Source organism: Corvus cornix, chromosome 3 (genome assembly GCF_000738735.6).
Source record: "Corvus cornix cornix isolate S_Up_H32 chromosome 3, ASM73873v5, whole genome shotgun sequence".
Lineage (NCBI taxonomy): Eukaryota > Metazoa > Chordata > Aves > Passeriformes > Corvidae > Corvus > Corvus cornix.
The window spans coordinates 30,356,685-30,383,972 of NC_047056.1; the positions used below are offsets into that span (position 1 = coordinate 30,356,685).

At 36.6% G+C, this 27,288-nt stretch overlaps 1 protein-coding gene across 1 annotated transcript in view; it reads left to right on the forward strand.

Annotated features, from left to right (window-relative positions):
* Positions 1 to 23,307, forward strand: part of BTBD9 (BTB domain containing 9) — a 112,416-nt gene extending 89,109 nt beyond the window's left edge. The window contains exons 11-12 of the mRNA XM_039568216.1: positions 13,548 to 13,626; positions 18,104 to 23,307. Coding sequence (XP_039424150.1) covers positions 13,548 to 13,626; positions 18,104 to 18,208 — 184 coding nt within the window. The 3' untranslated portion in view covers positions 18,209 to 23,307. The remainder of the gene's footprint in view (positions 1 to 13,547; positions 13,627 to 18,103) is intronic.
* The last annotated feature ends 3,981 nt before the right edge of the window (positions 23,308 to 27,288 follow it).

The window sequence follows — 27,288 nt, forward strand, 5'->3', positions numbered from 1 at the left end:
GGTTAGTTTCTGTAATTAAAAAAAAAAAGCTCAAATTGAAAACCTGGGGTGGGGGTTGCCATGAAAACAAACAACTTTTTTTCAGTTTAGATAATTGTAACAGTGACAACAAACAGAGAAGATAGAGTTGGATTTTAACCAAAATTAACAGATGCTGGTAAAGCGGAGGTGGTACAGTTTTTCTGGTTTACTGTCATAGTGTAATGGTAAAGATACTCCTGATGGGTGCAAAGGATTTCTATTTTTTCTGTCTGTCCTTCCTCTTAGCATCACATTGGTATTTTTAATCTGCCTCTGAATGCCTTCTGTTGAAGTGATTTACAGACTCCCCAAGGAAAAGGAAGGTTCAGACTGTGCCTGGGCTTGACTCACCATCAGGTTTAGGCAGACAGTTACAATACCTACATTTGGTAATTTTCATTAACTAGACTAGAGCATACAGGGATAGAAACAACAGTACCCTCATCTTTTTTTTCTTTGTATGTTTTTGAATGCTGCACCCCTCTCTCACCTGGATGAAACAAAACAAATCTTTTGCTAATGTGTTACAATTTTGTGACTATTTTTTATCTCAGCCAAATTGGTGAGAGCCAATTTTTTCTGATGATTGTTTGACATCCCAGCCTGAAATGAAATAATCCTATGTTGGTATAAAAATTATCTTCACTTAGACTTGTGTCTTTGTTTAAGGAAAATGAGAAGTAGGTATGTCTTTCCATGGGACTATGATTGCCTGTTTGACTGCAAGTACCTCTCAGAGGAACAGTCAACTAGTAATCCTTTTACATGTATTCGTGTCAGGGTAAAATATCAATTCTTTCTAAAAAGTATGCTCCAAATTATACGTGTTTCTCTTACAAATTCTGGAGATGTGAGTGGTTGATAAGGTCTTGAAATCCTGCGGTTACCCTTTCTGGCATTAGTTCTGTGTTTAGTATACTGCAGTAGACTGAAGCAAAATAACTCACTTGCTTTCCAGTATAGAAAATCAAAGTGGATGTAGTTAAAACATGGGAGAATTTCACAGGGGCCCACATTTGAAGACACAGAATGCTTCAATGGGAAAATTTGCATTACTAGTAATATTCTCTATTAATTTTCCAGTCTTCAAAGATGTGTGGCTTAGAGTTCTTCCTGTGGATAAGAGTTTTTTTCGTTTGCTGCCTGGCTTTCTGTCTACCTGTTCTTGCAGTGGAGTTACAGACTTTGTGGAATTCATTAGCCTGCTGTCTTGTAAGTGTTCTGTGAGGTCTCCAAATAATTTTTGCTCAATTGCTGGCACAAAGGGTAGGATGAACCGTAAGGGTGCCGCACACAGACCTCAACAGACACCTTTGATAATTGGGAAGTGGCAAAAAAAACTATGAGAAAGAAAATTAAATTATGTTTAAAGAGCATATATTGGTTTTGGCAGACTACTGAAGCATGAACTTCCCCTTTAAACTATCAGTGTGCTGCTTTGGGTTGTTTTAATGGCACTTTTAATGTAGTATTTTGTGTAAATTAATAATTCAGTGCTCAAAGGCAGGAACTGACAGGCTACTCCTAACCTTCTCTTCTTCCAGTTTTAAAAGGCTGAAGACAAAAACTGGATGTCTGTTATCTTCACAGGGGAAGCTTGTGTACCTTCCCTAAGTGAGAGCCAATTAATGCATACTGGGTGTGTAATTGACAATTTTCACATGCTCTGTGGAGGCTATTTTTTTTTTTCTTTTCCACAATAAGCTGTTTTTCTCTACACAGTATGACAGTAATGAAAAACAGTCATGTTCCCTTCTATTTTTAAAAACATTTATGATAAGTGGACTTGACCGTGTTAGTGTCGAACAATAGAGACTTGCACTTGTTAGGAGAATTTGCTAACAGAGTCTGAAAGTCAAATGAAAAACAGAAGATACCAAAGGCCAGTGGGAGAGCCAGACCTCAGAGTTAATGACACTTCTGACAAAATAAATCCTGCAAAGACAAATACTAAGCAGGCTATCATGGTGCTCGTCAACTCAGTATCATTCTTCAAAGTTCTCTTCTTTGTAGTTATTGTGAAATGGATCTAATCTCTTGGCAGCAGGCATACCATGTTCAATTTAATACTGTGATGGAATTTGGGAGACAATGAATATTGTTTATAGATGGACAGTTCTAAGGCAGTGCATATTAACTGTCTTTGTGGCTGGTTGAGATTTTCTTGTGGCAGGCATTACGTGATTTTCAGGAGGTTTATGACATACTGCATTATACATATATTTTTAATTCTTTGTTGTTCAGAATGTTCTGCTGTTATAAATTTTTAAAAGCTTCCAAACTTAATTTCACATTTCCATTGCTTATTGAGTTTTTATTGTATAATAGTTATTTCAAATTCTCAATTCTCAGTTCAGTTCCCCTCAAAATTTTCTTCTGTAGTTTGAGTATAAATCTAATCAATACTTTCACATCCAGCCTCTGGGGTGTGAATGAATGATTCATTATCAAAGTTTATTAACTGTCTTCTGATTAATTTTTTCAGAATAATTTTCAACATTGAGGTTTTCGCTCTTGTCCAGTGTTTCATATTTCTACCCTATGATGTACTATGTGCATTTCAAGTTTTCATTCACTACTGTATTTTATTTGATAATAATTCACAGGTAAAGAACACTGAGAGAGATCTAGGTCATGCACTTAACAGTCCTAAACGACTTTGCAGGTGTTTTTCCATGTTGGCTGAGGATTTCAAGTGAGAAAGTACTTCTAAACAATGATAGTGGCACAACTCATTGGGATTTTTTTCCTGGGTATACTTTTGTGAAACCACGTTAATATCTATCATGATATGATTATTTCTTCTGCTATAGAGATAATATTTGAAGTGTATTAATATCTTTCCTTGTAACTGCACATGGCACATTGCGTACTTATATTTGTAGTTTCTTGTATCTAACCACAAACATAGCACTTTTTTATTCCTGTCCTCTTCTAGTGCCTGCACTTCTCTGTGTGATCCCATTTCTAGAATTCCCTTGCATCTGTTTGCATTCATCATTCTTCTCCTTAACTACTTTCACAGAACTGCTTTCTTGCATAATGAAATGGCTCAAACATTTCTCAGCTCTTTCCAACTGCCTGTATGCCTGCCTCACGTTTTTTCTGCTGTTTCCCATCAGTTTTGCATGCGTCCATTGTCCTGTCATACCTAGAATGAGAAAACAACTTTTTTCCTAATTTCTGTGTAGTCCTTAATTCTGTCTCATGCCTGAGCTCCCAAGTGGCAGGGTGGAACAGGATATAAGGAACTGCTATTGTACCTGTGATGTCAAGCAGATTACTTTGACCATGCTTCATCCTATTTTACATGAAGTAATTTCACAGCAAAACTGTTCTTGTACCTCTTCTGTCAAACGGAGTATATTTCAACTATGGTCCATCCTATTTATTTCACATGAAGCAAATTTCAGAGCAACTCTGTAAAATCCAGATGCCTGCTCTGGGGTTGCTGAACTCACAGTAGCTACATTCATACAATACAAAATGAAATATATTCAAGCAAGATGTCTGGGAAATTGCTACACTGTTAAGCTCAATTTCAAGTCTCACTTCACAAAAATAAACTAAGAGTTCTCATTAGTGTGTTCATTATGCCAGTAATAATGCCTTCTGGAACAAGTCAGACAGATATAAAGGGTCATTTTGTGTAATTATTGAGCTTTTAAGCCCTGCACGATAGAGGCATAGAAGTACATATTTTTCCCTGTGTTTATATGCTCACTTTTCGAAAGATGCTAATAAGGCAAAAGAAGAAAGACTCCAGCTTCACAGTGCTGTCTTAGTAAGCATAAAGAATTAAGATTTCACAGAGAGAAACCAGAGTTTCCATTTCAGAGCATTAGGAGCCTCTCAGCAGTGTAGAAACTGCATCTAACATTTCATTTGCTAGCTTTTATTTTAGATGATTCTAGCTTGATTGAAGAAAGGTCCAGCTTCTTTAAAGTTACATTTCTTAACAGCAATTCAGGATCTCAAGGTTTCAAATTGTTAATTTCTCTTTTCTATTTTTCCACTTCTACCTTCAGTTCCTTCTGTTTGCTTTTCAGCCACAAATATACATGGATCTTTTGAGCAAGCCTTCAACAGACCAACAAGGAGCTGCAAACTGCAGTGTCTTATTCTCCCTTAAATGTTTTTTCATGTACTTGTTCACTGCAGCTCTGTGTGTACCATATGCATTAAAGTTTTGCTTTGCTCCATTTTGCCCTGCAGGTGGCATGTTCTTAGCTCCTCTTCATGCACATTACTGTGAGGATAGTTGTGAAAACACCACAGTAACTCTGACATCAGTTTGGATGTTGGCTCAGTTCTGCCTCAGAGAAAATAAGTAATACCAAATTATACCCACAATATCACTACCTGTTTCTTTTAGGTATTGGGTTTTTCCCCCATGCCAGCAAAGACTTGAATGTCTCTTTGGTGAGCAGCAAAAAATTGTTAAATTAAAAACAGATACATGTATTGCTATTACCATCTAGAAAAAAATACTCTAAGAAGAAAAGGTAATTCAGTATGTGTAAAATATTTGTTCTTTAGTCTTCTGTTCAAAATAAAAAAATCAAAACAAACAGTCATTCACTTTCAAGAATTATTATCATCTTGTATCTAGTACCTTGGATTGCCTTCACAGTCATAAATTCTCTCTCGAAGATGTCTGTGCATGCGTGCATATACCCACATGCATGTAGGCATACCCACACATGCACCCTCTCAGCACCCATATAAATAAGTATTACTACCAAAAAAGTTATCCAAATTGTACAATTTGGGAAACTGGCACATTTATCTGACTGAGATAAGAAAGGAATGCCTAATACCTGAACTGTTGTTTTGTGGCTGTGTTTGTTTACTTTGAAATTCATTGTTGCTTAGATACTAAACTGATGAATAAGAGAGACCCAAATATTCATGATCTAGGTGGTAAGTTGTTATTTTGTCTGTAGCCCTTTCTTACAGGCAAAATCATTAAATAATATAGCAACTGTTGACATCTCCTTTTACTGTCAGGGGGCCAGTCAGGTGTTAACATATCAGATCTAGAGATTTGCCCTAATTTGGTTGTTGATATTCAGGATCTAATTTCATCAAAACTCTGAAAAGTACACATTTGCTTATGCTGGCCAAAACAGGTATGGTCCTTAGGGTTACAGATGTCTTGTATTGAGATTCATGCAGTATTAAGCCATTGATTTATTCACAATAATGTTTTTGCCAGGACAGATTATAACCATGAACCACAAAGTCGAAGAATTATTATATCTTTAGGTTCATGCTTTGACTATTTCTGCACTATGTGGTATGTGGTCTATTATTTTAGAATAAGGCTTTGCCAGTTTGTTCCATACACTTAAAGGGATGGTGTTTCCATTTTGCTCTTTGCTTTTCTGTTACACTGAACTCCCACAGTAAGAATTTTTTATTTCTCAATATTTTTATTTCTCAGTACGGAACATCATCATACTGCCTAATTTCATTCCACTGTTTTTCCTCTATGCCTGTTCACTAATCTTTCTTTCTTAATGGTTTTCATATATTTCACATACATTTATAAAATCCTTCTGCCTTTTTCCTGATACCTTGGTTGCTATGTAAACAAGTTTTGCCTGACTTTGTTTTGTGCTCTTTCATCATGAATGATGTTTCCTTTCTTTTTAAAATTGTATTTGTGAAATTTTACCCAGTTCTTTGTCTATAAATTTTTAAGGCAGAGAGTTCCAAACTAAATACTAAAATTCAGTTTACCATACACCTTTGTGAGGGATTTTCATTTTTTCTGTGCTAAAAGTAACAGAAGAAAAGTTGTATTTGTTACTTTTGTCTGTCTCAGTTCACTTCACTCTCATGTCTAAAATTACTGCAGTCATGGATTCAGGTTCAGGGTTTTTAGTGGGTGAGTTTCAGTCTGAGGTCACAAGGCTTTCCTTTCTGACCTTGAGGTTAATAGATAATTCAGTGTGGTAGTAGAAAGGGTAACAGTTTTCCTCCCTTCCATTACCAAAGCTCAGTATGCCTGTATTGCTGTTGGGAGGAGGCACATGCTGATTTACTTTCTTCACTGTTTTATTCTTCTTTGAGGCTGTGGTCCAATTTACTGCATTCCTTGGAGGTTTGACATGTCAATTAGATGTTATCGACAGTAACAGAAGAGCGGTTGCTGTAAATGTGAAGTTTTTACGAGTGGGCCGTGAAATTACACCCAGGGGAATGTAAGAGACAAGTGTGATAAATAGTGTTAGTGTACACACTACAAAGAAACTGATTAATAGGGAGCATGTTTCTGTCTCATATCTCTAAAAGAATTGTTTATACATTTGTTTTTAATCAACTTTTCCATTGGTATGAAAAGTTATATAATAAAAATAGCCCACAATCTGTTGTATGTTTATGGGGAGGAGACGTCTTCAAAGTTGAAAGCATCCCATTAATTGTATTATTGGGTATGTTATTGCATTGGATGGCTTTTCATATCTTTGCTATCAGTGTGAACATCAGGAGCAATAACTATTGGTAATGAGTAAGCACAAAAAACCCAATTCAAACTCTGGGATTATGCAGATTTGTCTTGTGCATGTGTGCTCTGGTGTACGCAGAAGGAAGGTGAACTCCCAAGTTACTCCAGTTCGCAGCCTTCATCTGCTGTCAGCTTCATCTGCCACTGCCATCCCCCAAGGGTGTGTGTGTAGATACTACATGCATGCTTCTTGCCACAACATAGAAATTTGGCTCATGGCATTCTTCCAGTTTCCAGCAAATTGCTAATAATTTAATTTTATGTAAAACTTTAAAATATAAACTAAATTTTTGGAAGTACAGAAAGGCAATCTATTGAAACTGAAAAATATGTGTAAGCAGTCTAAATTATATGAGTTTATGCAGAACAGAAACGCTAGCAGTTGCCTACATTGTTATGTGGAAATATTTGAAAATTGATTGCTTCATTTAGTTAGAAAGATAATTATAACATTCAATTTTCCCATTTTTCAATTTGACTATATTTTAACATTTTCTTCTTGTAATACTTTTTCTAAAAAGTAAAAATATCAGCACTGAGGCTTTGAAAGCAGGTGTTACTATAAAGAGTCTTTCAAGTGAGAAGTTTTATAAAGATGTCAGAAAGCCAGCATAGACTTCATGAAATAGATTTTATGTCAGTATTTTTTTTCTAGTAGGTCTGGTAGGTCTGTTTTGTCAAGCTCACATCTGGTTTCTACAACCAATCCTGTGCAATACGACGTTTATAGCAGTTTAAAGTAAAGCATTCTTATAGCAGACAGATATTTTGTTTGGATTGGTGCAAGGGACCAAATCATAGAAATATCCTACAAATAGCTACAAATTTAGTTCAGATGCTTTCAGAATCATGCAATCCTTATAGGAAGTATATTTACAATAAAAACTTTTGAGGGAAAGTTTCCTAAAAGGTGTGAATGCATGTTTTTTACTTGTCAATATATAAAGCTATTATGAAACAAATACTGCAACAGGTGACTTTTAGTATTTATTATTATTCTCAGATTTATTCTAGACTCTTGTAATATTTATACGCACCATTTTTATTACCTCTCTTAGTACTTAAATTCCTTTCTGGTTGTTTGGCGGTTTGGAGTTTTTTGTGCCAAGATACATAATTAGGTCAGTTTTGCCTCCATCTCTGAGAGCAGCAGAGAAGAAGTTGTTATTTCCAGCTTGCACCTTCCTTGCTTCCTTACGAATCTCATGCTTGACAGCCCACCTTTTGAGAAAGTGCTGTCATGGTCACAGCATGAGACAGAAACTCAGTTTTAGTTGAAGCAGGCCAGTGGTAGAATTGATCTTAATTGACTTCAATTTATAAACCAAAATGCTGATGACCTTTGACTCCTCACAGTATTTTCTTTCTCATGCTTTGTCTTCCCCCTCAGTGGCTTGGGAGGCTGGATGGCAAGGGGGCGGCTGAGCTGGCTACTTAGTCTGACTTCTTTATGGGTCTGTCTTTTTGAATAAATATGTTAAATTACAGCTGCAACAGGAGATGGAGTATTACTTCACTTCATTGTTTAATACTGTTATGGTGGAAAACATGGGTTTTATAGGCAATTTATAAGGTGGCTTTACACCTTTTTGGTATTTTATAGCAAAGAGTATCTGTATAACAATTACCTCTATAGCATTTTTAGTGTGTGCTTCTGTGTTTACTTTATAGGTACTCCATAAGAGAGGTTAGTATGGTATTCATTAACAAGCAGGGGGTGTAACATATCATGCAGAACATATTGTGGTTCTCCTCAGGTCTCAGTAAGCTTGCTTATCTGTGCACACCGTTTTTTATTTGGCAGAATCACATGATGGTTACAATTTGCCTTCCTTATGTCAGTACAGTCATCAGACTAATATATAGAAAGAGAACACAATTCTTTTTTCATTTTTCTGTTACCTGCTTTTACAAATTCCATTAAAAAAAATACGTAGTCACAGTTGAAAAAGTCTACATCCAAATAAACTAAGAAGTGTTTCATCACTTACTGTAGAATAAGGCATATGTAGACAAGTATTAGAAAGTAAAATGGAGGTTACATTTGCTTCCCAGTCTGCTTTCCTTTTTTTCCTTGGAGGACGAACAAAAAAATGGAAAGTGAGGAGACATGATGTGCACATTGAAAATGTACCTGCTTAGCCTAAAGCAAGCCTTGATAAGAATATGATATGGTTATCACAGCTTGATGAATGTTAGTTACACGTAACAGCTTTCTCTTTTGTCTGACATCTTTGGCCTGAACTGGGTTTCAGCTCTCATCAGTGCTGCTCTGGTAAGCCCACAGTGTGGTAGTACTCTGTAGTGCCAGTGGCTCACTAGAAAACCTCAAGAAAATATAAGCTTCCACTTCTTTCTTAATTTGTTCTTTCTGGAAGAGAAGGAAATAATGGACAAGAATCACTATTTATGTTCTTAATTACTATTTATATGTAATAAATCTTTAGAAAGATAGCAGCTTTTCTTAGAAATAACTAGGCAAAGATTCCAAATGCTGAAAAAAACCCCATTATATTCTTTAGGAGGTGAATTGCTATAGATAGTTTAAGGAATAGCAAGGTATTGGTTTAATTTACCTAGACACCTGTATTTCTTTCATTCTTCTTGCAATAGCCTAATAAGGAAAAAGACAAGAAGAAATAGGAAAGTTGAGTGATTTCTGATGATCTTTTTCCTTCCTCTGAATAGAGTCTGGTGAAGAGATTGTGAGATGCATAAAGCTATCAGGTTTTCAGCTGTTGCTGTTGGAGAGGTGAAAACTCTTGGCCCAGGAGTCTTGTTTATATGTTTGAACAGAGAAAGTGATTTTCATTGCAAGGAGCTCTAAGTGAGACAGGCAGAGTCAGAGAATAAGAGAGCAAAAGATAATTATCTAAATTATGTTCAGGCTATTATAGAAGACGAATATAGTTAAAATGTAATTAAATATGACAGGCTCACAGGATGCAAGCGTGGCTTTGGAATGCTAATCATCAATTACTGCATCTCCTTAGGGGAGTCAGGCAGAACAAGAGAGTTAGAAGTCGTGTGGCTGAGGTGAGATGTAGAGTGTTAAATGCTGTAGGACTGTAACAAGGCTAATTTATTTTTAAAAATGGAGCTACTAGCCAAACAACTTGGAGTGCTGCATTTCAGCTTGAGGATCCTGGTATAAATGTGAATATAGTATAGGCTGCTAGTCTCAAGTCCCGAGTCTTCTCTTCGAGATGGAAACCTTAGCTTGACGCAGTGATTATTTCTGTAGTGAAAGTGATGACCAGAAGTACTGCAGACTGAGCCAGTAAATCTAAAACAAATCAACCAGCAAGACAGGTGTCAAAGCAGAAAAAATATCAACACTGCCTGAATATTTAATAAAGCTAAACCCTGAAAAATATATTTGTTATAGGGTCACTAATAAGGTGTACAGAGACACAAAAAGTCACCAGTGTCATTTTATGAGAGAAGTAAATTCTGATAGCTTCTTTATGACTGTGTCCTAGGTAAAGACGGTGAAAGTATTGCCACCAGTTTGAAAGATGTGTTTGTGTGGCATATGGGGAGTAAAGGTGAAGAAATGCCATCTATTACACAGGACTATCTAATCCCAGGCTAAAAATGAAGTGCTTTTGATATGCTTTAATGCTGCTGTATAATGGTATAGAGTGGCTTATGTGTGAATCAATGCAAGAGCAATGTATAAAGTTTGGAGGAAATTTTTGTAAAGACCATCAAAAGCAATTTTGAGAATAGAAAGACTAGCTAGTGTGAGGAAAGTGTGAAGTAAGCACATATGCATGGCAGGACTAGATAAATGATACGACTACAAAACAATTTGCGAAATAGAATTTCTGCAGAGAAACTGAAATTATTAAAATAGTACCAGCAGAGATAACTAGTAATAAAAAAAGGAAGGTTAAAAAGAAGCTTAAAGATTACCTATGATGTCTTTAATTGAGGAACACCACTGAAAAATTGTTATGGCTTTATACATTAGAAGAATTCTAAGTAAATGAGTTATATCAGCAAAAAAATGCAAAAAGAGGTCAGATATGCCTTGATAATGTTCTGTCAGTAATCTCTTTTCTCATAGGGGTATAGTTAAATGCATAAATTATCTCTTTGCTGCATAATTGTATCTGTCCTGGAGAGGTATTGCCTTGCATGTATCGACATTCTCAAATGTACTGTTGCAGTCAAATCCATACAACTTTATAGTGAACAACATTTGCCTTGCTTATTTCAAAATGATTCTTTCCAAATCCATTTGGCTTGCTTTCTATTTTGCTTTTCTCCTTTTTGCTAAGGAAATAAAAAAGACACCTAATTTTCTCATTATGCAATCCAGTACTAATTCTCTAGTGGCAATATGCTTGAATTTTAATAACTCTTCTACAAATTGTCTATAATTTTGACTTTCCAATGGGAAAGGAATAAAATGGACAGACACCAGAATAGTAAATATTCTTAGGAACGAGTTTATTGAAAATGCTATATCTTCCTTCAAGTCTCACACCCTCAAGAATTTTTTTTATTCTCTTCCATTATATTTTAATATTATTAAAGGATTGATTATAATCCAATCCTAATAAAAGCATTGTAGCAGAAAGTAGGGACTTGCAGTGCAGTGGGAAGTGAAAGAACATAGGAACTGCCTGGAGGAGTTGATCTGGAAGCATGTCATCAAAACAATCTTCAGAGACGTTTTTCTCAATCTCTCTTACTATCTGTCACACTCTTCAGCTATATTCCCAAATAAATGCATCAGCTTCCCTGTTACCACATCATAGGACAGACAATGGCATTTACTGCCATGCTTGGAAAACCTGCACTGAGCTCTTGCAGTGAGTATTTGACCAGTGCTCAGAAATAGTAGAGTACAGACTCTTTTCTTTTCTCTTCTCTTCTCGCCTCTCCTCTCCTCTCCTCTCCTCTCCTCTCCTCTCCTCTCCTCTCCTCTCTCCTCTCTCCTCTCTCCTCTCTCCTCTCTCCTCTCTCCTCTCTCCTCTCTCCTCTCTCCTCTCTCCTCTCTCCTCTCTCCTCTCTCCTCTCTCCTTTCCCGTATTTTCTTATCACAGAACACAAATTCTACATTAGTGTCTAGGAAGGCACAGGCTCTTCTTAATAGCTTCTTTAGGATTTTAAACTCTTTTATTTAGTAGAGCTTTAAAATATTTTCCAAATCCCTAAAAAGCAAATCTGGTTTTTACATCACCACTCTCCTTGCATAAAGTTTGCATATGTGAATGTCAAAGCATATGCATAATGCAAACTATGCAATGCTTTGTTATGAGAAGTAGTGTTGTGATCATCTGTTTGTCCCAGCCTCTCATCTTTGGAACTTTGCAGTTTAAGGTAACGAGTGCTGTTTGGCCATGGAGATTAACTGACTGGCTGTACTAGGGGAATGTTAGAAGGAATCTCAGGAATCATTCTCCTGTTTAGGGGGGAAATGTTTAAATCATAATAATCTTCCAGGTCTTGAAACAATCAATAAAATAGTCCATTCCTGGTTTATATTTTATTTACAGCATGAAGAAATAGCCTGAGCTTTAAAGTAGAGGTATAGCCACATAAGGGATGTAAGTAAACCATACCATTAGGTAGATAACTGCTGTACCTCTGAGGCCTGCCACAGACCACACCTTTCTGTTATCATGAATGACTGTTAATTACACCCATTACCTCATGGAGTAAGACCAGTAAACTACTTGAAATTAGGACTTGATTGGGTTTGTAATCTTCTTTAAGCAAATATAACCAGACAGCAGTGATAAAAGTAAGTTAAGCCCAGAAATGCTATGTTTGTGACAAAAAGAGTTTTCTCACTAAAGGAAAAATCAAATGTCTGACAGTCAGCAACCAAGCTGGTCATACTGCCAGGCTTTGGGGTAGTCTGATGGTAGTGACTGGTGTTCTATTCAAGTTTTGCTTTGGTCCCTTTTTCTTACATGAACACTTCTGAAGGTATTCAGAACCCATTCTGGAAAACTATTCAATGTTTTTTTCCATACTAAGTTAATCAAGTTAGACCTAACTTCATTTTATTTCTGAAGCCTTCTGTGATAGAGAAAGTTAAAATTTGGCTGAAAAGTTAAATTCTGTATATTTTGTTTTCATGTTTTATGAATATGAAATAATTTAAATTTTAATGTGTTCAAGTAATAATCTAGTGTTGTGGAAAACTGGTATCAAACTGAAACCTCTAATTCCTGGTATATTTTATTTCTTCTGGTTTACTGTCAGTGTTCTGTAAGCAGAAAGTTATGGTGTTCTTTTCCTGCTGTGTATTAGGCTACTTGAGGTGTTGCACCTCACTCAGGTCAGATGAGTATGAGTGAGGAACAAAGATTACAGAGGTCCCAATGTACCTCTAGTGTTCTCTAGCCCAAAAAGTTATACACCAGCTCTGGGAGAGTGGTCTGTTCTCCTCACTGTTGCTGTGTCAGGATGGGGAAATGCTCACAACCTGAACTGCAAATGATGCTTTATGACATTTGTAACTTCCTGGAAGGACTTTGGCCCACACAAGGAAAGCTTGGTTCCTCTTCCTCTACTGCTCCACTTAGAGTATGAAAAGTCTGAGGTTTTAGGTGGTTTGGTTTGGGGTTTTTTCTCCCACAGTTGTAATTTTATTTAGCCAAGCTCTGGTGATTCCTCATGAGCAGGAGGATGAACTTACTTTAATTTATCTGATCCTTCATTTATCTAATACAGTCAGTATAAGTCAAAGATTTTAGACTTTTGATCCAGGCTTTTTTTCTTTTACCATTTTCTTAACTTTCAGCAATATTATGATTGTTGTCCTTGCACAGAAATTATAGTGATATACGTATGAAATCACATAAGCAGAGTCAAGACACTTAAAAATCAGGAAGGAGTGCTGGAAAATTGGGCAACGAAAAGTGTTGCTCCATTTGCCCTGTTAAGTGATAGTAGTACATACTGTCACTTGAACGCGTTCTGTATATTTTACTGCAGGCTTTTGTGACTGTGTTCAATATTTGTATGTCTTTCTGAATTTTCTTTGTAGATCCTGGCAAACAATCACTTTTGATAAACAGCCTGCATCTTTTATCAGAATAGTTGGAACTCGCAACACAGCTAACGAGGTAAGGAACTTCTAAAAAACCCTATACATTAATATACCACAGCACAGTTTTTCATATCTTGCAGTGAAATTGATAATGCCTTCTCAAATGTACATACTTCATCTTTTTGCTGAGGCAATCTAGCAAAACACTTGAACAGTGTTATCATCTGTTCCTAGTTTTGACCTTTCCACACTACCATCAAATACTCCTATTGGGTTTGATTTTAAATTAATCTTTATTTTGATGAACAATTAAAATGCCAATTTAGTGCACTAGAGAAAGGTGTATGGTTTCTGATATACTTGAGTTTTATCACCTGTATATTATCTTTTTAATTAATAAAACATAAGAAAAATCTCACTCATAAGAAAATCTTATTTGCGTAAGATTCTCTTATAAGTAATTTTCATATCTGGTAAATCAGTTGACTAATAGTGGCCAAATCAAGAGATTTTTTTCATTTTATACAGAAAAAAATACTTTGTCCTAGCCCATCAAGTGCAATATCATCCCATCTTTGTTTACTTGTGCTTCTCTCTTTTCTAATCATTGTGTATTGTCTCAGATGATTTTACTCTTGACTTCAGTGAAACAATTTACAATATGTGAATTTAAGAGTATATGTAAGTCTTTGTGAGATTAGGATTCTATAGTATGAGATTATAAGAGGCACCAGCAGCTGGTTCCTAAGCACTGGGAGCACTGTCCAATAGCATTGTCTGTGTCCAGTTGTAGTGCAACTCTTGAAGAAAAATGCAGCACCAGGTATCAACATCTCAGCCAACAGCTGGAAAGTAGCTGACCAACCAACAGAACTGGGAATACAAATATTTATTTTGTGTTGCTGAGCGCTGTCTCCCACCACATGCAGTTCAGCCTTAATCAGTGAGTCCTTAGAATCAGAGTCAGAAGCTGCCTATGGGGTAGTACATGTGTGAAGAAGGCTTCTTCCATTACTGATCCATACTGACAGTCTTGTTTCCTCTCATGCCAGTGTTTGTAAATTCCCAACTCTTTGTTAAAAAAGAATGAGGTTCATTGCATAAACTTAGCAAACCAGACTACAGGAAACATTGCTTTCAACTTTGAATTCTTAAAGGCAGCTTTAAGCCCTGAAGAGCAATGGCCTTTTAGGCATCATTCTAATTTCAAATTGGTTACTATTTGCAAGGAATTTAATATCCTGTGTAATTTATATAGAGCGCTGCATAACTAGTGAAGATGAGAATGGATAGAGGTTACAGCTGTTCATGTAGTGTCTCAGTTGAATTATAAGCACATGCTGCTCTTTGTCTTTTCCTTTTTTGTCTTTAAAATCTGCATCCAACACTAATTTGGTTTTTATTTTTTTAAATTATTTCTCCTAAAGCCTGTACAGGAGGAACATTGTCAGTGTGCACATATTACTAAATTACATTTATATATATATGTATTAAATAGAAGGGCTGTAACATTTGGTCATAAATTTTAATTTTCTAAAGAAAGCAGCAAGATATTTTTCGTATTTCCAATTTAAATAGTAACAGTGTAACCAAAGTCTTGGTATTTTCTATAGTCTCAGTAGTCTCTTCAGTAAGAATACAAGCAGTTTCCAGAATTACTTGCCCAGAACTGCTTGTACAGTATGTCAAATCTTTCTCATTTTAAATAAAATATATTAATGGCAGCATGTTCTTATCAAGGAGTATTACTGTAATAGGTACAAAATACTCCTTACTTGTTCTACCAACACATACCTTTGAACTTTGAAACACAATCTGTACATCCCAAAGGGAAGAGTTGATTTTTGGAATTGAAAAGAAATACCATAAAATGTTTCCATTTAATGAATTCTTTAATCTTTTGAACTCATCTTTTCCTTGCCACGTTTTTCAAGTTTTGAAAGACATGATGTTCACAAATTTTTTTACCTGGAGTTTGAATAGTTTTTGGTATAGTAGAACATGATAGAAGTGTAACTTTCTGTTTTCTCAAGCTTACACACATCCTACTTTTATAGAGAAAAGAATTATTTCTCCTTGTCATCATTTATTTGTCAGACAGGTCACCTGATACTTTATGTAAGTTTTCTCTTGTTTTTTCTCTTCAGTATTACTGACCTGGAAAGGACACCTAGTTGCTGATGTGAGAGCTTTATCTTACAAATTACTGCGCCAGTGTATATGCACTTGGCCTTCCTGCTTTGTGTGTCCGACCTCTCTTAAAATACCCATGAGAAGTAGGACACAATGTGGGTCATAGGATGATTCTGAACTGTCATCTTTTTCTTTTGAGAGAAGCACATGCAAGATTGTTTGTTTTAGTGATCCTGTTCTGAAATGCTTAATTCTGATGCTGGATGAAGCAGCTGGGCTCGACTGTGCTTCTCAGGCTTAGGCTTCTCTCACATGCAGTATTCTTTATAAGCTGAGGTGGCAGAGTAACTGAGAATAATGTTCTAAATTCACAGGCTTGTCAATATGCCACACGTTTTGACCATTAAGAATTTAATATGAAAGAATCGGTAAAAATGAAAGTCACAATTTAAAATTGTGCACTTCTTTCTAGACTAGTACTAGCTAAATTTCAGTGCTATCCACACTATGTTTAAAAAAGCTGTATCACTATGTAAAGTGAGGTTTTAAATGAGAAACATTATTATTATTATGGGATACATTAGACAGAATCTTCTCACTTAAAGACCTCCATCCCATTCTGTGCTGCCTTTCAAAGAAAGCAGCATCTTATGGAGGTGCACTGATGAGAGAATGTTCTTTACTGCGAGGCCTTATCCTGAAAAGTGCAGCTGGAAAAAATTACAGTAGCTGTTACTTTATAAACATGGGAGTGGGATGAGTACAAAGGGGACTTTTCTAGAAGTGTAGCTAAATACAAAAATTGGCTTCTCAAGAACTGTAGCAGATGGAGAGAATTCATGCCAGTATAGGAATTAGTTCAGCTTTAGGAAAAAACAGGAGAAATGCAGAGGAAAACCATTTTGTGCACGTGTGTCTATGTGTGGGTGCGGGTGCAGATTTGTAATCTGTTCATATATGTATATATAAAGGCATAGCAGTACATCTTTATGTGAGCAGGAGTGTATATATAGAAACATAAGCATGTATTGCTATGTATCTGCATAAAAACCTTACACTGAGGGGCACAAGAAAGTATAATGGGGATTAAAAAAACACCAAGCAGTGACTGAAGATTTTTTAAATTTGTTTTATGTATGCTGTCAGAATTCAAATTAGCTAGCTACATCCTCAGAAAAGACCTGGGGCTACTGCAAACATGTCAGTGCAGATGTCTGGCCAATGTTCACTTGACAAGGGATGGTCAAAAAGAATAATAGGATTTTAGGTTATATTGAAGAAAATATAGAAAATACAATATTCTGTAGTCTTGTATGAGTATGTAGTATATCCATGTCTTGTTTATGTATTAGATTTTGCCCATATTAACTTAAAAGGGTCTGGGAAAGGGCAGTTAAGATTATAAGAGATTACCTTTGTTTGTGAGAAGAGCTTTAAAGACCTGGTCTACTTGCAAGAAGAATAATAGAAGATGTCATAAAAGTATACAAAATTAAGACAAGATAATAAATTTAAAATTCAGGATTTAATATTCATCAAGCTTTAGCTTTAAGACTACAATGCATGTAGTAGCAAATTTTAAAGCAGTGTTTGTATTGTGACAAAGCTGTGCAATTCATAGCAATAAGAAATCATATGGAAAGAAGTTTTGTAACAATTTTAAAGAGTTCCTCCCCCTTCTCCTCCCAGGCTCTTCAAGAACAAGTAGAAGTAAGTAAAGTAGAAAATAAATTGGAAAAAATGCTTAAGCACATGGTCTTCTTACTCTAAGATACAGTCACCTGTACACTAGTCCCAGGTATTGTTTGAATCATCAGAAAATGATCACTGTTTCAAACAGAATATTTCATCTAATGAAGCAGCAGCCACCTTGGACATTCTGAATGCCTTTCTACATACTCCAGGACATGTCTGTAGAGCTGCCACTGTTATTACAGCAGACGGCAATCTTGAAATAGAATCATTTTGGCAATGATTTAAATTTCATTTCTAGTGTGCATGAACATCCAGCCTTTTAAGGAAGTGATTAGATCATAACATGTGTTTAAGACAATTAATACAATTGTTGTTATTATCCATAGTATGTAGTAGGTATTTCTGCTACTTGCCAAGAGAAAAATCATTTACAAATATCCCAATCTGCTTTGGAAACATCTTTCTGATTTTTAGTGCCATATGTAAAGGTTGGTATAATTTGAGTGCTGCCTCTTGCTCCAATGCTTTCCCTGTCTAATGTTTATTGCCCATGAGTAAATGTTTTTGACCTCATGTATTTTGTTGGATTACTTTGTCACTGATCTGGCCTGCAGACTTCCATATAGACTTCCACACAGACTTCCACATAGACTTCATCTTACTTTGCTCATGCTTTTGCCAGCATTGAATTGTTTTGCTTTATCTTCGTTTTTTGTTCTCTCCAGGTGTTTCACTGTGTGCATTTTGAGTGCCCAGCACAAAACAGTACCCACAAGGATGAGAGTAGTAAGGAAGTAGCAACAACAGAAGTGGGGACTGGTGGACAGTAGCTTGTTTCTTGCCCTGTTGGAGCTGCAAGCACCTGGTTCCCTGCATTCCCTTCATGGATCCACCTCGCATTCTCATGTTCACCAACCATAAAGGAGGTTGAAAGGGAGCTTTTGCTGCCCCACTGACATTCTGTGAAATTATGCAGAACCTTCTTGTGCTGGCACCTTTTCTTTCTTTGTGAGTGAAGGGGACCATGTCTGAAAGCTGGAAGTATTGAAATGGAAAAGGCTTTTTCCCAAGGACATGAAGAGACTGTTTCACTCTCCTCGATTTGTTCAAATCAGGCTGGTCTCCAAGGGGGGAGAAAATAGTTCTTCAATTTTCATCAAGTACCCCATTAACACCCTACCTCTCTAATCTAACCAAGGCAAGGAAAACAGAAGGAAAAAAAGGCAGAGCTATGGTGGAAATCTAAAATTACTCAAGCAGAATGGAAAGCATATGAAATAAGTATTTGTTCCCCAGAGGCTTTTATTAGCAAAAAAAAAATGTTTATGGAATACATCAGTCCAGAATATATGTTATTTTTTAAAGTGGTTCTTCACCCATATTCCTTTGTAACTAGTAATTTGTTTCAAAATCGTTTTGATTCTGTATTCCACTTTGTTTCTTATTTTTGGCTATAGCAAATGCTGTACAGTAGATTAAGGAAGTATCAGACGTTTACCTGCTGAGATGCAAATTCTCTCATTCATCAGTGGGATGACAAGAAAAGCATTCATCATATCAACAAACTAATTAATGTATCTATATTAATCTTGACCTTAGTTGACTTTTCAAAGTACAAAATTGTCATTTCCTACATTCAAAAGGAACTTCCTAAATCAAACATCCATCTTGAAGAAAATAGTACTTTTTCACTCCTGAAGATGATTATTTAAATTTTTCCTGCCTAAGACAACTTGCAACAGAACATCAAAAATGTTTGGTTTAGAAAAGTGGAACTCCACCTGGTCACTTACAGGCAGTTGTTCAAATATCAAAAGAAGAATTTGCAGATAAATTACATTTTTCCAAGAAGAGTTTCTTTCCAGTCTGGAGCTAAAAATTCAAAGGCTGTGTATGCATTCACATTTCTCATGATCTTCATAAAATGTGATGCTTTTGCCTGTATTGTGAAAGATCTGGTTCTTACTTTACAGTCACAATATTCGTTATCCATCCATATCTGTCTGGATTACATTGCCTGCAACTTTGCTTATTCTGTTTTCACACTGATGATGATGTAATCTCTTACTCTCCAGATCTGCATGACTTTTAGGAAGAACTCCATGTTGGTCTTTCAGTATGGGATAAAGAGATTTTGTATGAAGACAAATGCTGATGTAATTGGCAAAATTGATTAGGATGGTTGTTCCTCCACACAAAGTATATTATATTGGAAATGTCAGCTAACCAGTTTTATGAACTTGGAATTTCCTGTGGTGATAAATAACCTTGTCAGAAGAAAACAAAGCTAGTGCAGGATAAATATGGTTTTCCTTTACATAACCATAGTGATAAAATGAGCTATATCAACAGAGCAAATTGTATGTTAATTTATCACACTACTTAATTTGAAATAATTTCCCTGTTGGATACTAGTTGTGCTAAACCCAAGAAGAAATATAATCAGTGGTAGCAATGAATCAGAGGATATTTCAAATAAGAAAAGCATCCCTTTTCTTTCAAATAAAATTGATTAGGCTTTATCAATAATATTATTTTTCATTGCCAAATTACAATTTAGTTCTGACATTTGCATACAGTTCCCTTCCTTCCTACTGCTGTGTTCTGACTTGTGAATGTCTGTTGGTGGAGATGGATGCCCACTGTGCTGTATAGAGTTTGTAATTCATGTGCCACAGCTGCCTTAGACAGTCTGGAGTACTGAGGCAGGATACTGCTTGTGCCAGGCACCTCCCAGTCTGCAGGGCTGGTTACCTCATGGCTTAACAGCCTCTGGAGCATGAAAGAATTGAGACCAGCTACTGAGGATACCACTCTCTTGTTTATGTATAAGTCCAAACTGTTGGAATTTTTTTCCCTTTAAATATCAAAGCAGAAGACTTTTCCAGTTGCAATTCATGCTGGAACTACTGAGATGCCTGAAGCATTTCTTGCTTTTCATAGATAAGTCCTTGCATGGCAGTGGTGGCATTTCTTTGCAGTTTCATCAAACAATTCTGCTCTCAAATTGTGGATAAGCAAAGGGCATAACCTCTTAGCTGTTAGCTTTTAGTAGCCACCATTGCAGAGAATGTTAAAAAAACCCTAAAATCAAAAAAGGTTCTGCCATCTGTTCTGAGTCTAGGCTGTCACAGAAAGAATGGTATTTTTCCATTTGTAATCCTTGACATGCACAGTTAATTTTTATGATACAAATAAGCCTTGTAGACTATAACCTACAGAACATTTTTTGATCTTGTCCTGTAACTCACTATGGAACAGAAATGTCTCTTTATTTCCCATGACATTCATTCTCTGCCAAGAATCTGGATGAACATATCCTGGTATCTGATATTCCCAAAGCGAAAACTCTGAGGTCCTATAGACCCTTCAGTTTCCCACCCCCATAAATCAATAAAAAGAAAAAAAACAAGTTTGGATTGTCCCTTCATGCAGGTGAATAGCAATTTTTAGTATTAGACTTCTTCTCTGTGACAATGGCCTTTCTCAGAGTCTTTATTTAGTGTTGCTCTGAGAACCTGTCATCAAGGTGAGCCCACTGAGCTCCCAGGCTTTTAAGGCAAGCCCTGCTGCAAGCCCTTCACACTTTCAACCTTTACCCTCTTTATTTAAAGAAATAAAGTTTACAGAGAGCTGAACTATGCTGGGTCTTCTAATATTGCCCACCAACAAACACCCCTAAAACCTGTGTTGCCTAGAAGAGGTCTCTTGTCTTAAATATTGTGGCAGCAACGTATTAGTAGTGATAAAGGAAGATACAACACACAACTGATTTGTGGTTTTGTGTGAATGTTCTCATTCTTTCTAATTACTGTCTGTGTTTATGGACGCCCAGTTTCAGATATATTTGCTGTATATTCCTCTGAAGTTTTTTTTTCCTTTTTTATCTTTTCCTTCCAGTGAAAGTAAGTTGTGCTGTTAACAGCTTAGTATTAGGGTTTATCAGAGTGATGAAATACTGTAATTATTCAGAACTGTGTAATCAGTCATATTCTATTTACAACAGGGTTAGAGCAGAACTGACCAGGTACTCATTGCTTTCTTATCAGAAACTACAAAATAGACCTGTTGTTAGAGTTCTGCATAATGGAAATAACTGTACTGACACTATGGCATCATTGCTTCTATTTGGTACTTCAGGATCTTTAAATTCCCCAGGCCTCCTTTTCTCAGTTTTACTTCCATAGGTTGAATTGAGGCTTAGACTTAACTCCTGTGGAGCTCAACAAAGGTCTTACTAAAATCTTTTTATTTAGTTAACTTTTTCCAAAAGAAGATAAAAGGGTTTTTATTCACAGAATGCAAGGGAAAATAATTATCTGAGAAAATTAATTTTTGAAGTGAGCAAACATTGTGCAGCTTACCATTTTTCAAGATGCTTTTCAAGCCATTTCCAATCAGCTTTAAAACAAGTTCAAATGGCTGTTAAATGGAATTACAATGACAGAAGTTAACCCAAGTCTAATTTAAAAGACAGTACAGAGGAGAAATCATTAATTTTGTTAGAGTAAGAGCTCTTCTTCATTGCAGTTTCCTTCTTTCAGAGCTCCATTTTTTTCTTTTCTCCATGAAAATCAGTTTTTCTTATTTATTATGACAACTCATGTAAAAGCTCAGTGCTTTCTCAGCATTGCTGAAAAATTCAGTTTAATGCATCTTCATCTTTACTAATGACAACTTTAGAGAATTTTCAGTTGAGTACCTGACTTGATGAGAGTTGGTTTCCATGAAAGAAAACAAAAGAAGTCTGTAATTGTTTCAGTCTAATTAAATTTTCAGTACAAAAATTAGAAGACAAAGTTAATGCCATTCTTCTCTGATTGTTGTGTCATCGTAGTTCTGGTTATAAAGTGATGCCCACTCAGAGACACTTAATAAGGGATTAGAACTTAGATTTGATTTCACATGCTTTAGATTGCATTTCTCTATGAAGATATTAATTGGCTTATATTTTGACAGGGGTTAGTGTACTGTCAAATAAACAAGTGAATGTGTTGGTAATTTTGTTGTTGTGGCTAGAGTAGTAAGCAGATGATTAGAGCCTGTAAGAGTTAATGTATCCCAGAGTAAACGTTTAGGCTTGTGCCTCATTATATCAGTTGCCAGAGGACTAAACCATGCTTCAAAAATAATTGTAGATCCCAGAGGATGCTTGAGGCCTGGTTTCCATCCCCATCTCTCAGTTAATGGTTCTATTTAGGTTAGAATTGTTAGCTCTCTCTGAACTGGTTGTTGTTGTTGTTGTCAGTTGTACTACTTAACTCATATATATATATATACATATATATATATATGTAGAAGCTCCACAAAGCTCTGTTCAGGATACAGAGGTAAAGGTCCGGGGTCAAGTTTTAGGAGTGCCTAAATATTCGCACACACACACACATATATATATATGCATTAAATTGAGGTGGTAGCTAATTTAGTTTGAATTTAGAACAGGTTCTAAAGCTCCAAAATGAAAAAAAAGAAAGATAAAAAAAATCTGTCCAGGCAGGTGCGAAATGCTGCTGTTGTGGTATGGCAGGATGCTGGTTGCTTTAAAGGTGCAAATGACTAAAAAAGGTACAGTGAGCCAGTCCAAAGCTTTTGTCCAGTTGTTAAATATTGGCACCTTGGCTGTAGTGAGGTGTAGACAATATAAAGCAAGTTAAGTGCTCATCTCAAAGATGGATGCAGTTCAAAGAACACAGATATTCCTCCTAGCTACCTTGTCTGCCGTGGCTTGCAGTGTTTACAGAGTGAACCTTCATATGACTTTTGTTACCTGCTCAAAAAAACCCTGCGGTCTTTTTGGCCCTTCCCAAGCTTTCATTGCAAAGCTTTGGCTGAGGTAATGACAAAGTCCTACTCACATTCCATGGTGGAATCTGGGTCTGTGTTTAAACGCTTACAAGAAAAGTTTTAAAATCACTCTGCAAACTTTTTTAAGATAAAGCCCAAATTAAAAAGTGCAGCATAGTATGAGGAAACTACAGTTATCCGTCATATGCCAATGTACTGACTTTCTGTGCAACCACATACCAGTTTTATCACACTGCATGTGTTTGATTACTATGGTATGTCCAAATGGTGGGAGTGAAGAATGATCTTTGTACACCCATGGCATTACACATTTTCACACAGCCAGTCATTAGAGAAGTACATCTCACACTGTTCCTTGCAGCCTCATACAATAATACAGCTCAGTGTTCTGAAAAAATGGTACTTGATCTCTAACATGAACGTAATGGAATTGAAGTTCAGATTACTAAAAATTTGAATGAGTGGTAGCATCACCCTGCACAGGTGTAAACATGCCTCTCCAGTGCCTCCTACTACTTTAGGCCCTGGGCTATCACTGCACTATTGGTAAAATGAACTTTTACTCATCCTTTTTGTACTTATCATCTTGGCACATCTATTCTCTGTGTGGCTGCTCAGTTAAAACAATTGTTTTCAGAATTATCATCTGACTCCTGAAAACTGGCAGATATACATCAGTAACTTCAGTCAATTATATTAAGTAGTCTGAGGAATTTACAAAATTAATCTATATGGTCTTTTACACCAAATCTGTGTCCAAAAGGTACCAGCTGAGTCCTGAAATATCAAGTGAGTTGGACAGTATTACTGCTCAGATGAGCGTTTGATATGCTGTGTAGTCCAAGTGAACAGTAGTTATCACAGCTGCTTTCTGGAGAGGAATCAGGGAATCAGAGAATGACGGGGTTGGAAGGGACCTCAAAGATCATTGAGTTCTCACCTCCCTGCCATGACAGAGACACATTTCACTAGACCAGGTTGCTCAGAGCCCCATCCAAGCTGGTCTTGAACGCTTCCAGGGATGGGCATCCACAACATCTCTGGGCAACCTGTTCCAGTGCCTCACCACCCTTACAGTAAAGAATTTCTTCCTAATACCTCATCTGAACCTACTCTCTGTCAGTTTGAAGCCATTCCCCCTTGTCCTGCCACTACATGTTGTTGTAAAATGTCCCTCTCCATTTCTTGTAGGCTCCCTTTAAGTACTGGAAGGCCACAGTCAGGTTATCCCAAAGCCTTCCCTTTTGCAGGCTGAACAACCTCGATTCCGCCTTTCCTTCATTCATGTAATTTTTGGTCTCTGTCACCTGTCTGTTGTCACTGTACTCCTGAGCTGTAGTCACTAGGTGGTGAGACTTGTGCTTAATACCTAGAATCCAATAAATGTGTTTAACCACAGATGTTAAGAAATTTTTGTCTTTACACAAAACTATTAGCTTGTGCTTTTGAAACATGGTCAGGCCATACAGAATTGGCTTTTGGGCATCCTCTGTAGCCGTCTGTTGGGTTTTTGAGTTACCTTCAGTTGCTAAAAGATGGTAAGATTCCTCACAGGAATTTCTCATATTGATTCGTCATGCTGAGAAATGGCTTTTGAAACAAACATGGCAGGTTCACTGCTGGAGAAAAGAGGCAGGTTTCTTTTGCTTCTATATGCCAGGATCCTGTTTGGGTTATTCTCTAAGTTTGGTTTTGCTATTTTTAATAAAAAGGGTGTCAGTGTTGTGGGATTTGGATCTGTTTCAGGAATCATGTCACTTATTCATTTTGAGAGGTAAATACATAAATGAATGTTTTTACGCAATAATACAAAGCTCATGAGGCTTGGATGATTAGAATAGAAATATCACTTAAAGCAGGAGCTGGAGTTGGAAGGAGAAGTTTGGGGGAAAGACTGGTATGGAGTTACATGGTTGCATCTGTGCATTTATAGCGATGGAAATATATGTGTTATGCAAGTTGAAGTGACTATTTGCAAAGATGTGTTTCTATATGGGCTTTTTTTTGTTAAATTACGGAATTCTGTTAAGGAATCTATCACTCATCTGAATATGAGTGCTAAAAGAGAACATAGGAAGTGAAACTTTAGTAGTTTTTTATGGAAAGAGCAACACAAAGATACAATTCTTATGGCCTGAGCTAGTTCTGTTTGTCTCCTATCTTCCCAGCTCTTACTTTTTCCTGCATGCTTTCCCCAACTTGCTTGTTCCTCCTTCTCCTCTCTATGCAGCATCATATCACTGTTGCTGGGGTGTTCCCTGTAACTTTCCTCTGTATTGTGATGTATTAAGGAATTATAAAAAAGTATTTATTTTTACCTCTTTGTCATACACTGAGTAAAATATCATTGTCCCCTTTCATTCACATCAGACTCTAGAGGCAACTACCACTAGCCTGTCAAGACCTAGTGAGCAACATTTGAATTTGGCTGTCTATGGATGTGTGAAATACTAGTCCTTTTGCACCTTGTACTTCCATGATCTGTTTACAACCTGTTACCCTTAAGAGGAAAATCAGTAAGAAGTTTACTGTTGACTTAGGAAGTAGGTCAGGTTTTATGCTGGCTTATGTAACTTAAGTTTAAATATAAATTAAAATATTTCCTTCTCACCATGATACAGCAGATACGTGCTCAATTTGCTAGTTGGGCATTGTCCAAGGCATTAATTGTATGTGAGTGTTCTTTTCTAAGTAAACTGCATCATCAAGAGTGAATCTTGAAAGAATTCATAACTTTTCAGTGTCCCTCTGTGAAGGTATTTCAGCTGTCCAGGGATCCAAACACCCCACTGAGCACATGGACTCATTTTGGGAAGTACAGTGTTACTTCACAATTTGGACCCCATGTCTGTTAACCTTGTCCAGTCTCTTGTAAAGTGTTCTTTCCTTTTTGCTTTGCTCAGTTTCACTATTGTCTCTGATTTTCTTTTTTAAGTGAATGTTAATGTTCAGAGCCAGGCTAAACAGAAGTTTATGTTTTAGTGAACTTTTTCACTCATTCTCTGTTAGCAGCTCCTCTTTCTTGACAGACAGTAATTTAAATCCCTTTTACACTATGTTAACCTCCCCTTCTCTGTAGCAATTATAATGGTATCTCGAAATTTTTGTGCATTAAATCCCTTTCCTTCTTTCTTATAGAGTGGTTCTAAACTACCTCAGACTTTGTTGTGAACAGGTACGAGTTTCAGCTACAGTTTTTAGACTTTATGATAGTCTTTGAATGTTCTTTAAGTGCATGTGTGTGTAGCAAAATCGGCCTGCCAGACCCTGATTTCATTTTCAGGAATACTGTCCCAGGTGAGACATGTAATTGGGATAAATTCCCAGCCACACCTGTTCAGGCTCTTGCTGATACCTCTTTCAAGAAAAGCTTTTCAGGAGTGCAGCTTCTGGCACGGGAAGTGCTTCAACTTTCTCTTTGAAGGGACATGATCCTCCTGCACTGGACAGCTTCCACCTCTCCATTATTGTGACAAGGTCAGAAAATGGCATCATCAGGCCTCCATTCCTGGCTGCAGGATCTGTGCTATTGCACTGGACTGTGCTCATCCTATGAGAATAAACCCCACGTGGTGTGTTCTGATGACCTTGCTGACATTTTACTGTCATTTTATACTCCAGCAAATATGCATTACCAACCCATCGGGCTAGTTAAGGTTTCAGGTAAAATGGTGGTTTCAGATTGTGCTGCAGTGATCCAGTTGATAACTTTGGGAATTGTCTGGTTTTGTAAGTTATCCACTGAACAACCCAGCAAACCTTGTTAGTACTGATTTCCTTTTCACCAGCAGACATGCACATCATCAAACAAGCATTTTGTAACATGGAATTTTCAGTGAGCATCCAGAAAAAGAAGCATCCCAATTATTTCTTAGTAGCAATGTGTGTATTTGTAAGGAAAGTTTTAGAATTATTAAATTGCTGTAAGCTATTTTGTGCATGCGCTGGCTTTGTATTAACAGTTTGTATTAACAGCTGATAAGCAGAGGGCTGTGGCAAACAAGGAAGGCTGGCTGTGGATTTTACAGTTTCAAAGAGCAGCGGAGTGCCAGAGTGGATGCAGGACCAGACAATGCTCAAAGCAAATCATAAAGTGAAACTGTTG